This window comes from Protomyctophum bolini, assembly GCF_963924005.1.
Source record: "Protomyctophum bolini genome assembly, chromosome: 2".
In the NCBI taxonomy this organism is placed as follows: Eukaryota; Metazoa; Chordata; class Actinopteri; order Myctophiformes; family Myctophidae; genus Protomyctophum; species Protomyctophum bolini.
In genome coordinates, this window is record NC_137863.1 from 36,668,484 (window position 1) to 36,681,152 (window position 12,669).

General features: G+C 45.3%; 1 protein-coding gene across 1 annotated transcript in view; it reads right to left on the reverse strand.

Annotated features, from left to right (window-relative positions):
* ephb2b (eph receptor B2b) overlaps positions 1-12,669 on the reverse strand; it is a 178,052-nt gene that overhangs the window by 12,436 nt on the left and 152,947 nt on the right. Inside the window, exons 7-13 of the mRNA XM_080777100.1 lie at positions 11,914-12,076; positions 10,185-10,293; positions 9,358-9,425; positions 7,295-7,417; positions 6,820-7,067; positions 1,623-1,838; positions 748-897 (exon numbers count right to left, since the gene is read on the reverse strand). Of these exons, the coding sequence (XP_080633226.1) occupies positions 748-897; positions 1,623-1,838; positions 6,820-7,067; positions 7,295-7,417; positions 9,358-9,425; positions 10,185-10,293; positions 11,914-12,076 (1,077 nt within the window). The remainder of the gene's footprint in view (positions 1-747; positions 898-1,622; positions 1,839-6,819; positions 7,068-7,294; positions 7,418-9,357; positions 9,426-10,184; positions 10,294-11,913; positions 12,077-12,669) is intronic.

Genomic DNA, 12,669 nt, shown 5'->3' on the forward strand with positions numbered 1-12,669 from the left:
TGAAAATGAAATGAAATAATAATAATAATAATAATAATAGCGTGCTAATAATAATAATACTTATTATTATTATTATGAATAAGGCCTCCACCAGGCTAGGTAAGTAGAAGGCAATCTTAGCCAATGAAAACTCTGACTGTTCTGTCTTGATGACATGATAGAGATAATGTGTACAGATTTACAATTGGACTGCGTTTTGTTCAAAACCATTCACTTCAGCAAACTTTGGAAGCCAATCGGGATGGAATATGAAAGATCTGACAGATTCGTCTTGATCACATGACTATAGAGCGTCGCAGTCCCGCGCCCTTTCAGAATGACGAGGCACCAGGAAATAATTCCCCATTCATTTTTACCATAGACGTTTCAAAAAGTATTTATTTAAAGACAAAGCCAACAGCCGATTTGACAAATCATGGCAATACTTTTTGAAAGGCCTATATGGGAAAAATGTATGGGGAATTATTTCCTTCATCGTTCTGAAAGGGGGCAGGAATGCGGCACAAATCTTTGAATATATATTCTTTCAGAAGGCCTCCTGATGGCGCTATAATAATCCGATGTGTGTGAAAAACACACACACACCAGGGAGTGTGTGCGCATGCACATTTTCCCGTCAATCGTGCCAACGGTGCCGGAGATTCGCTAGTACAAAGACAGACACACACATGGCAGGACGGACGGACAGGGGTGAAATCATAGCCTTCGGCCTATAACGACGGGGCAAGTCAATTAAGCTATACATACATCTTGATTGGTCATGTCCCAGTAAGGCCTCTCTCCATAGGACATGACTTCCCACATGACGATCCCGTAGCTCCACACATCGCTGGCCGACGTGAACTTCCTGTACTGGATGGCTTCGGGGGCCGTCCATCGGATAGGGATCTTCCCCCCCTGTAAGAAACACAAAGGGCACAACCTCAGCGAGGGGAGAGGAAGCCAGACCGAAACCTGACCGTCACAGTGTCTCGACTCCGGAGAGAGAGATCCTTCATACAAACACCGTAACCCAACACTGGGAGATGGATACAACAAAACCTCTGGGAGTAAAGTGTAGGTCGTGAAACACTGTACGAGGAGACGAGGAAGAGGAGGAGGAGGAGGAGGAAGAAGGGAGCATGAACAGGTGAAGGGGTTGATGTGTGTTTTGATAGAGAGGCTATAGCAGGAGGAAGGGCTCCCGTGTGTATGTCAGACACAGGTTTAAATTGACGGATAATGCTTTGTTTGTTTTAATCTGGTATGAATACTTAACGGATGGTATAGGATTACTTGAAGTAGGAGTATCTCTAGAGTTCATTGTTTGTTCCAAGTGTGAAATCATATCCATCTTGTAGTTCAGGCAGGTAAAAAACAAATCACCTAGCTCCGGTGTAATTGAGTGTGTGCATTTTGCTGCTTTCGAGGTGCAACGCTATCGCATAAAGTATAAATCAGGCCTGAGCCATGAGCTCAACACCAGGCACGCACGCACACACACACGCGGGGGGGGGGGGGGGGGTCGTGTGTGTGTGTGTGTGTGTGTGTCGTGGCTTTAAACTTGCGACAAGTTGTAAGCTTGTTGATCAGCAGAACACTACGTGCAAACAAGTATAAACGGACAGTGTGTCAGTTCTCACCAGGGCGCTGGTGTAGGTGGGGTCTGACGTGTCGTCCTCTAGGAAGCGTGACAGGCCGAAGTCGGACACCTTGCACACCAGGTTGCTGTTGACCAGGATGTTGCGGGCGGCCAGGTCGCGATGGACATAGTTCATGTCGGCGAGGTACTTCATGCCCGACGCTATGCCACGTAGCATGCCCACCAGCTGGATCACAGTGAACTGCCCGTCATTTTGCTGGAAACAAAAAGAACCGTCCAAAAAAAAAAAACGAATGTTAGAATCCCAGAGACAGCAGAGCAGCTGGGATAGTGGACTAGTTCAGAATCCGATAGGACAGCATAATCCTGCTCCCAGCCTCCATGCTGCCAAGGTGCCATTGAGCAAGGCTCAAAATTACTCTAAGGCTGGTTGACTCACTGCAGGCATTCCTGTAGTCCAGACCTCTCTAATGAAATGCATATGTATTAGGAAAAACACAAACTTCAGTTGCCTCTGTTATTTGACAATAAAGTATTCTTCTAGGGATTCTGGGCACCCGGACAAGATGTGCAGGCACTGGGCCACCCCCCCACCGCCGACCCATGGAAGTATCAGCCCTGTATCATCTTGCCTCTCTTCTACAGAGTCCTCTCAACTCCGGCCCCACTGAAGCACTCCCCCATTCCCTCCCACAAGTGGCGCCTGGGCTCGCTGAATTTGGCTAGCCGGTAATGGTGTGGGCTGGACTTAAAGCTCAACTGGTCCCGGCAGGGCCGAGCCAGGCTTAAGCTGGGTATATGACTTGCTGTCTACAGCTGTTCCCCCTCCATGGTTTGGTAAGGGCTTTATACCCCATGCACGGGCAGTGTCTGGAGCTGCCGTGCAGCTGTGCCTCCAACTGTGCACACCTGCACTCTCTCCGCCACCACCCACCACGAGGCCCACGAGAACAGAGAGGATTCTGGAGGATTTTCTGGGTAATGGGAGCATGGAGCCCGGGTGTGGACAGATGGGGGAAGGCTCAATCCCATGGTTCGAGTGGAGGGGAAAGGGGGAGGGGACTCTGAGGTTATATAGGCTATAGTTCTCTAGCTCACTGGTTCCCAAACACTGGGTCGGGACCCAAGGTTGGGTCGCTGACCAGTTTTTATGGGTCCTTTTATTTTGAGTTTCCTACATTTAGTTTTTAAATCATATTATTTCAAAACATTTTCAGAAAACGTTCCCCAAAAAAGCTAAAAAATGTCATTTTTATTCAGTAATTTCATAAAGAAATCCAAGAAAAAATCCAAGAAAATTCCATAAAATTAGAAAACAAATGTTTAAGAAGTAGTTAAAATAGCTGCTCTATACAAGCAAGCTCACAACACGGCGCGAAGCGACACGTTGTGTGCTTGTATAGATCTGCTATTTTCACTAGTTTGGGTCCCCGAGCAAACATCTAATCTCTCTTTCGGGGGTCACAGGCTAAAACGTTTGGGAACCACTGCTCACAGCTATAGCTCTGCAGGCTTGATATGTCGTGCAAAGCCATGCTAGCTAGTCTGTATAGGAGCACTCTCTCTCTCATTGGAAGTCTGCTGCGCTCATTAGTCCAACGGAGGCTTCTCCTCACGTTCGTGTTCGTGACGCTCCTTCTGGCGTACCATGGCAATTAAGAGCATGCATTATTCATGCTTTCCTGCCTCGTAAATAGTACGCATCGCCTCCTAATCCCGGCACTGTGTTTGCATATACTTTAATTGGAAAGAGTCTATTCAAAGTCATCGTGGGTCAGGTTTTAGCAGCTAGAGGATTCCTCTCTGAGGAGAGAGTGCGTTATTTGTGCCGCTCTGTGGCTCAATGTCCGGTATATACGCTTGATTAAAAAAAAATACTTGAAACACTATTGGCTTCACAAGTTTACTTGGTTGCTGTTGTTGCAGCTGAGTAATTGCTGCGGGTTGTGATCGATCCCTGCATCTCTCTTCCTGTCCTATACACACTGCTCTTCACCACAGCAGGGGAGAGGATCCGTCAGCAGGCAGCTATGTAGGTACAGACTGCAGTGACCCCTCTATAGCATAAGCTGTTGAACAGGCACCCCTTCATGCTTGTTTTCTGCATTTACTGTATGCTACAAACAATTATTTTTAGGTAGGTAGAGTAGGACGTCACTCTCCAAAGGACCATATTTGGATACAAAACTTAGTGTAAACTATAACAATCTGCTACTATTTTGTCTTATGATCACTTATAAGCATAAACATGATGTTTTTGTTTGTTTGTACCCCACAAGTTCCCGTGGGGTACAGAGCAATAGTTCCACAGTATTTCAGCGTACAAACACAGCCTCGCATTTCAGATGCTTTGAAATCGTCAGCGAACACTGTCAGTGAACTGAAGTGTCTCAGATGCTCACTGTGCTGTTTTTGAACAATAATGTACCGTCAAATGTGTTCATCTACATATAGAGACACACACACACCCCTTTTCCACCCATATAAAAAAAAAGGAAAAAGTGTCAGCTAGTGTTTTTGTGCCTCAGAGGTTGAAGGCAGAATGCAAATAAAGATACTGTTTGTGAACCCTGAGCAGCAGTCAGAACAGTGTGATGACAGCAGTCTGCGTATCGCCTTTCTTCTGGGTGGTTTTGATCTGTAACTGTGATCCGGAGAAGAAGAGAATTCATTTCAACTTTTATATTTTTCCTTCGCGAATACCATTGTTTTTATTGCTAGCACTGTGTGTACTGCTGGAAGACATTTTCCGAACATTTACCAATATGCATGATGTAACTGTATCGTGCTGTTTAGGTGAGCGCCCAGAAATCCAGCTTTGATGTTGGAGAAAAGAGTTGCGTGGGTGAGAGTCGGTATGTCTTGTAAAGTTTTTTGAGAGGTTTTAGTTATGAATGTCATGGCTTGGATCGAACTGGCGAGAGGGCTATATGTTTTATAGAAACAGGCTAAACTGGCAACGCTGTGTTTTCTAGCACTTTAAATGATGTAGACCATATCTGAGCTGCTTTAGTTTAGACAGTAACAGGCAGACTTTCACTTTCATGTATGTTGGCTTGATTTAACCACTTAAAGGAACGCTTTAGCAATTTTCAACTTATCTTCATATACTTGGTCCTACTCCCTAATACTCATTATTATAGAGTACAGAAGTCGTGGCGTCACTCGCTCATCTCCTGGTTCACAGTTTTGTTTCCCCATTCGGAATTATAGACGTGCTTAATATCGTGCCATATACAAATGGCTGTCCAATAGTACAATAGTCAGTCACTCATATTTGAAAATGTAACTGCCACAATTGAACTCTGGCGCTGTCGCTTCCCTGCCGGCCGGAGGTACGTGGTCTTATTTAGTAAACCCCAAAATGTACCCCAAATGAGCCGGAAGTAAAAATCGGCCATAACTAATCTGGCGATTGTTAATTTCACAAAAGCGTTAATATTGGAAACCGTGAGGTGGCAACGTTTTTTAATGAGCAAAAAAAGACGTGGCTGGTTTTATTTTGGTAACACAGTTCTTATATGCTGTACTTTATATGGCAGCCAGTGTTTTGTTCATCTCTAGAGTCATTTGATCAAGATGTATCAGTCAGATGTCATATTTCATTCAAATTGGTTATGAGTATGACTGACAAAAATGGCAGGCCCTGGGTGGCCAACCCAGCTACGTACTACAATTATTCTTTTTTAATATAGGTATGTCAGGTTGAAAGTGGTTAAAAAAGATATGAACTCTGATTCAGAGTACTGGCAATTGGTGAAGCAGTACTGTACACTGTAGCTGTTTCCATCATACGTTCTGAACTAAAAATAAGTAGTTCATTTTGACAAATATCATACATTTCCATTTCCCATAAGTCAGCGGCTCGATCACACTCACTTCAGAAACACGACAAGACCAATTAGGGGACAGATGAAAGAATCCTAACCGCCAGTCATATTAGCAGAAGTGTGTTGTTATTCTGCTGACATGGTATGACATGTATGACAGCAACAGCTTCTCATTGCTTAGCCAACGTCATTTTCAAACATCTGACGGTTCACACAATTTATGTGAATTATTTATGTGGGCTGAATATATGGGGGTGTCTTCCTCTGTGTAGAACTTGCAACCAACAGAGTATTTTCATGTCTGGGAAGTGAAAGAACAGCTTCTATACATACACAGCCATAAGCCGTACGTACTGTATAGAATAAGAATAATCAGTAGAACCACGGCTGGATGAGGGCAAGAGATGGCCAACCAACATCAAAAGCAAAACATAAATCTTGTTCTTATTATCTACCCAACTGGGACATGCACTGCTCTTCCCCTGGAGTCCCCCATAAAGAACAATACAGCACGAGCGAACGGTTAGAACATGAGTCAATAATTGGACGAGACACACTATCTGAGCATTAACCCATTTTGTGCGGGAACCCCTTTTGGTGTTTTAACTAAGCATTATGTTATACTTTAGCTATTGAAAAATAGCAGATCTACAAGCTCATAGCGCGCCACCGAGTGGCGCGCTATGAACTTGTAGGTCTGCTATTTTTGAAAATTCGTAAAAATGCGGCACTAATCTTTGAATATATATTCTTTCAGAGCGAACGTTTTTTATATTTCGACGTCAGGTCTAAATGGCTTAATAGTGCAGCTTGATTGCATGCAGAGGACGGGCCTCTCGGAGGAATTGGTTGATGGACACAACGCTAACCAAGGAGGAGAGATAGGAATTGCGCATGTTTAATGCTCTGAATACTAATGTTCACTTGAACTGTAGGAAGGCTATGCATTAGTGCGTTCACCCAGTGGTGATTATGGAGCCAATGTGGCAGTCAGAGTGTGTGTGCATGGGGGAGAGAGAGAGAGAGAGAGAGAGGGGTATCAGTCATACGGTATTTGAGTGTCATTCAGAAAGTATAAGTTTTCCGACAGACTATTAGTCAGCTTAAATGACATTATGTATTTGTACCCATACAAGGTTAATGAGTCTTTGCCCATGCCACTCTCTGAAAGCACTCGAATCAGACTTATCTAACGAAGCCATAGACTCTCTGAAAGCACTCGAATCAGACTTATCTAACGAAGCCATAGACTCTCTGAAAGCACTCGAATCAGACTTATCTAACGAAGCCATAGACTCTCTGAAAGCACTCGAATCAGACTTATCTAACGAAGCCATAGACTCTCTGAAAGCACTCGAATCAGACTTATCTAACGAAGCCATAGAGTCCATAGAGCCCGTCACTCACTCTGAGGAAGGAGTCCAGGGATCCGTTCTCCATGAACTCGGTGATGATGATGACGGGGCTGCTCTTGGTGACCACGCCCTCCAGGCGGATGACGTTGGGATGGTCGAACTGGCCCATGATGCTGGCCTCGCTCAGGAAGTCCCGGCGCTGCTTCTCCGTGTAGCCGGACTTGAGCGTCTTGATGGCCACAAACATCTCCCTTTTGCCCGGGAGTTTGAGGTTGCCGCTGCACACCTCTCCGAACTCGCCTGCAAGGAGGAGGCCGAACGGAAGCAAAGGGAGGTAAGATATGACAGCAAGCACCAAGAACAGCACAGAAACCAGCTGAACGTGGACAACCGACTTTTGAATCGCCACAGTATAAAATAATGCTGTTTAGCTCAAACCAAAAAAATGAAACAGATGTTTTCCTGGTTTTAAATTGGCTGCATGGTTTAGCTCCAGCCATTGTTTGAGTGAAGAGATGTTCCGTTACCTGCGCCGATGACCTGCTCGATCTTTACACAGCTGATATCAATCTCCTTGGCGAACTCCCTGACCGCCTCGTTGGGGTCCTCATACGTGAACGGATCGATGTAGATCTTCATTCCTGGAGTCACTTGGAAAAAGAAAGAGAGGCTATAGTAATCACTTCTCATAGTCAGATAAGCAATGAATAAACATCACCGTTACACATTCACATAACACTTTGAAGCCCATTTCTTGACCGTATTCAGTATAAAATGTGTTGTGTATTACATAACGTGTTATGATTATTGTTATGAAGCAATATTAATAGTACGGTAGTTATGAGTACTTAGTGTTTATAACGCATTACATGCGTGGGCTTTCATAGAAAATGCTTCTTCTTTCCAGCCTTTCCTTGATGTTTTGCGAATTGGTTTGGAATCTATTGTATTTGATATATAAATGGTGGTGATGACTACTAGGCACTCATAGGCTACAATGTAACAGCATGTGAGCAACGACATGGTGCTCCCAGTGCTCTCAGTGAGGATAAAGTAGCTTAATGTGTACAGGTATATCAACTCCTGGGAGTCAAGGTGCAATTAACACCCATGAGAAAGAGAGAGAGAGAGAGAGAGAGAGAGAGAGACGGACGCTGGCCGTTATATCAGCTCTGCTCCAGGAAATAAATTGGCTCTCCGATGTCCTGATGCCAGGTAAATTGGCTTAAGGTAGCCTTTAAGTGTTCAGGGACTTAAGTGTCCCAGGTTTTAAATCCGATTATTCTGGCTCTCACATGCACATCTGGCCCTGTGCACATCTGGCCCCAAGCCGTCTGAATGGCGACGACGGTGCCGCTGTGCAGTAGCTAGAAGGAGAGCCTGCACAGAGTCATACCAACCTGGCAACACTAAGCTATAAGGAGAGCCTGCACAGAGTCATACCAACCTGGCAACACTAAGCTATAAGGAGAGCCTGCACAGAGTCATACCAACCTGGCAACACTAAGCTATAAGGATATGAACAGATGGAGAGGATCTCTCCAGGCAAGGAAAACCCCCATCCTCAATTATCAGAACAGTGCTATCCGTGCCCAAGCTGAGATTGCCATCCAAATGACCACCCACTAATGGATGGCATGGACCACCGAAAACAAGGGCAGACACCCCGAGTATGACTGGTGTGAGGGAACGGAACACACACACACACACACACACACACACACACACACACACACACACACACTTCCACTTGTCTTAATAGCTGTGAAATGCCTTTGCCACTTACTGGCGCTTTGCACACTGATTTGCGTACTGGTGGAATTTACTGTATGTAAAGCAATCACTTTGCAAACAAGCAAGCTAATCAAAAAGGCAGACGAGATAGAAATAAAAAGGCGAAATGAACCTGGGAATGGAAACAAATCAGAACATGTAAACGTGAAACAAACGTGAGGCATAATATTTTAGCTTGTGCGAGGGTTATACAGTTGTCTCTCCTCGTCTCTTAGAATGATTTCTGTGTTATTGAAATGTAGACGGCGCACCACTGTACAGTGCAGCAGGAAAATCGAGAAGTGCCATTCCTTCACCAACCCCTTTTGAATTTTTTAACAATGGCAAATGACTCATGTGGCATTAGCATGCTAATGGCTTTTCACACAGGCGAGCACTGACCTATTTCCACAACAATAGATTTGGTTCGCCTGTGAAAGGTGATGATGCACGTCGGAGAGAGTGTCGAACGCAGGTTATGACAGGGGTAAATATGACAGGGGTAAACCCTCGGCTTCAGGAGAGCAGAGTCAAACAAGCGACGTGATTACTCGTCGGGTTCGGGGGGCGAGTTAAGCAGAGCAGCGTTGGGATGGAGCCAAGGACACCAGTACGCAAGGTGGTAGCCATGGAGACAGGTGTGTGAGGCAGCAGCAGCGGGGTTGAACGTTAGCCACGGATACGACTGTGTCAGGCCGTAGTCATGGAGACAGGTGTGCGCGTGCCGGTGGGGCTGGGGCCGCCGGGCGAGGAAGGGTTTGTTTGCGTTAGACACAGTGAGTGAAGAGCGAGGCAGTGTGTATTGGTTTATACTCACTGTGGCCACTGGTGTAGTGCTGCAGCTTGTCAGTGTACTCTGACTCTCCCCTGTCGAACGTACGCGTCCTGCATGGGGGAAACACAAAGAGCTAGAACGCCACGCCAGGGAAGAGAAAACGCACGACGCTGTTGTTGTGGGGCCGTGGCGTAATGCCCAACATGCCCAACATATCAACGGAAAAGCCAAGTAAAACTAAGCATCACTCACAACCCATCAAATTACATTATTCAGGTCAGTTAATTAACATTAGGGTTATTGATCATGTGTTTTTAGGAGTTTCTTAAAGCTTGCCCTTACTGGGTGCTTCAGTGATCATAATTGGTAATGTATTTCATAATGTAACTGCTAGAGCTAGGATAGTAAAACAGGCCTGCAGGGTGCACAATTCACCACTCTTGGGTTCCTGACTGAAGGCACATCATTCTAAATCAGCCTTGAATCACAGATTAGAATATGATTCAATTCTACCAGCCATTTTGTATTTTCGTCTCTTTACTTTTTTTTTTTTACCCTTTCAGCTTGAATGTTAATTGCCATCTCTGTTGTAGACAGACTACAACATACTAGAAATAATAACCAGTATCATCACTGGAAAGTAAGCTGTACCTCCACAAGTACTTGGATGGCGCGCATGTTTCTACAAAGTGTAATTTTAACAATCCACAGGACCCTGTAAAACCGCATTACGGAAGTAAGTAATACAATTATAACAACACAAGCGAGCAAGTGTCTGCTTTTGCCAGCTCGTGCGCGCTGATGTTTCATTGCCGGGTGGCTGGCCGGCCAGACAATGTAAACAGATTGCTACAGGAAGACGGGCTCACCGGTTACAGACGATGATGAGGACAACCACAGCAATGAGGAAGACTAGTCCAGCAGCCGCCGAACCCACGATCAGAGGCAGTTTCTCCTGAATGCTGGTGTTGTATTCCTCTGTAAACCAGGCACACACGCACACACACACACACACACACACACACACACACACACACACACACACACACACACACACACACACACACACACACACACACACACACACACACACACACACACACACACACACACACACACACACACACACACACACACACACACACACACACACACACACACACACACACACACACACAGTCACCGGCTGAAGCATATGGGAAAGCATCTGAGCCAGTGCATATGGAGGGAGCGGTGTGTGTGTGTGTGTGCATATGGAGGGAGCGGTGGGTGACAGACAGGCATACGGCAGGGTGAACCAAATAGAGATCTTGGCATCTTTGATTGGCTGCGCCGGTGTCGCTCCGAAGCCCCTGCTGAGCGCGCTCAGATGCCAGGGATATGGCTGATCATCTGGCAGAGGGCGTGTGGAATGAAGAAGGAGCGTGTTTTGGGTGAGACCCAAAAACCCAGCCATGCAGCCCAAGCACAGGGAACGCAGCTATTCTATTCAACACAGGCAAACATAGGCAGGGCCGCATACATACGCCCCTTGTAGCACCACATCCGAGCATGAGAAGACAAATTTATACTTCATTGGATAACGCTGTGTTGTGTGCCAAAAATAGCCGATCTATAAGCTTTCAGATTGGCTATTTTGGGCATACAACAACGTTGTACGACGCTGTGTGCTCGGGGGCTGGAGAGGACATTATTATGTTCTATACAGAACAAAGTATGCAGTGTGGAGGTCTGACGAATGCGGCAAATTGCTGCAGCGTTTTCAAACACTGGCACCATAGTATAGGGTTTGTTTACATAGTGATTTGCTGGATTAATGAAATTATGCAAAGCATTTTATGTCTCAGCGTTTGATATTAAGACCGACAGCGAGTGACAGCTGAGCATACGTTTTGACAGCAGTGAAATGCTTCTTGTCATTTGTAATTTATGGGAGCACTGCAGAAATGTAGACACATGCTTTGAGTTATGATGGACTAAGTAAGTTCAATGAAGCCCATTTTTCATACTGCAAATCGAACTTTTCCAGAACACATATCCAAGCAACTATACCCAACATTTAGAAAGTCAAACAAACCTAACCTAATCGTTATTATTGAGGTCTATTTTTTAGGGAGCATGTTTCATTGACAGTAGACATGGGATGCATAGCAAGTGTTACCAAAATGTTTATATATGTATAAAAATATATATAAACTCCTTGTTTGACAAACGTATACCGTTACAGCCTAGATCATCTCTGGATTATGTCTAATCTAGGGAGGCTGTAAAGGTATTCGTTTGATACTGAATGATGAAACAGCTACAGTATATGGGTTTCAGGAACAATCCTGATTCAATTTAAGTACCGTATAACACGAAACATTCTCTGATGGCATAATCAAAGATCAGAACATGCATAGCATGGTATTAGGGTATTGCAATTCCTGCACGATATCTAATTATGGAGCATTTGAATTGTTTATGTCACAACAGCAACTGCCATCTGGCAGCTGTCTGCCTCCATGCAGCAGCCCAGCGGTGTTTGGTCGCCGGGCCGCACATGAGAGCTTGATAACAGCCTCTGCGTGCTTCGGTGAGCGTTGGCTGCATTCTCACCCTCGGTCATGGTCTGGAAGTACAGCTTGCCGCTGTAGCGTCCAAAGCCGGCCACAGTCCGGGCTCGGACCTGGAACACGTAGATGCTCCCTGGCTTGAGGCCGCGGATGACCACCGTGTTCGTCTGGCTCCGGACGGTGGTGGAGTTGTAGTCCGACTGGTCCTTATGGGAGAGGAGAGAAAAACAATATGTTGAATTTGTGCACATTAGTAATTACAGTACAGTGGCCAAAAAGACTAACAATTATGACGTACCGTGTGACTGAAATAGTTCATTATGAACAGAGTGTGTGTGCGCGTGTGTGCGTGCGTCTTTGGAAGGGCCTGCAGTATCAGTAGTGTAAATAATGTTGGTAATGAGCCAGTCTATGGGATTAAGCCACTGTGCTTCAGAGGTTTGCTCTATTTGAATCCTGCTCCAAGATGCCTCCCCTCTCATGGCCTGCCCATTCTCATAAAGACGCTTTGACTATACACCCAAGTTTCATTTTAGCTCGGTTTGATGTGATGGGTGCCAAAGACGATTTGGCACCCATTTGGCACTTATCGCCACCTTCTGAATGAGCATCAGTTGCTAGGAGAAACATACAAAAGGCAGGAACCGGAAGTGGGAAGAAGAAGAAAACTCTGTCTGCCCTATTGTTATCTGATTCAGAAAAATCACAGATTTTCTTTTTTCCACGGACCCTGACTCATGAACCAATGGTCACGGTCGAATATTTGTTCTCTCCATGTGGAAAGAGACACTATGAGCAG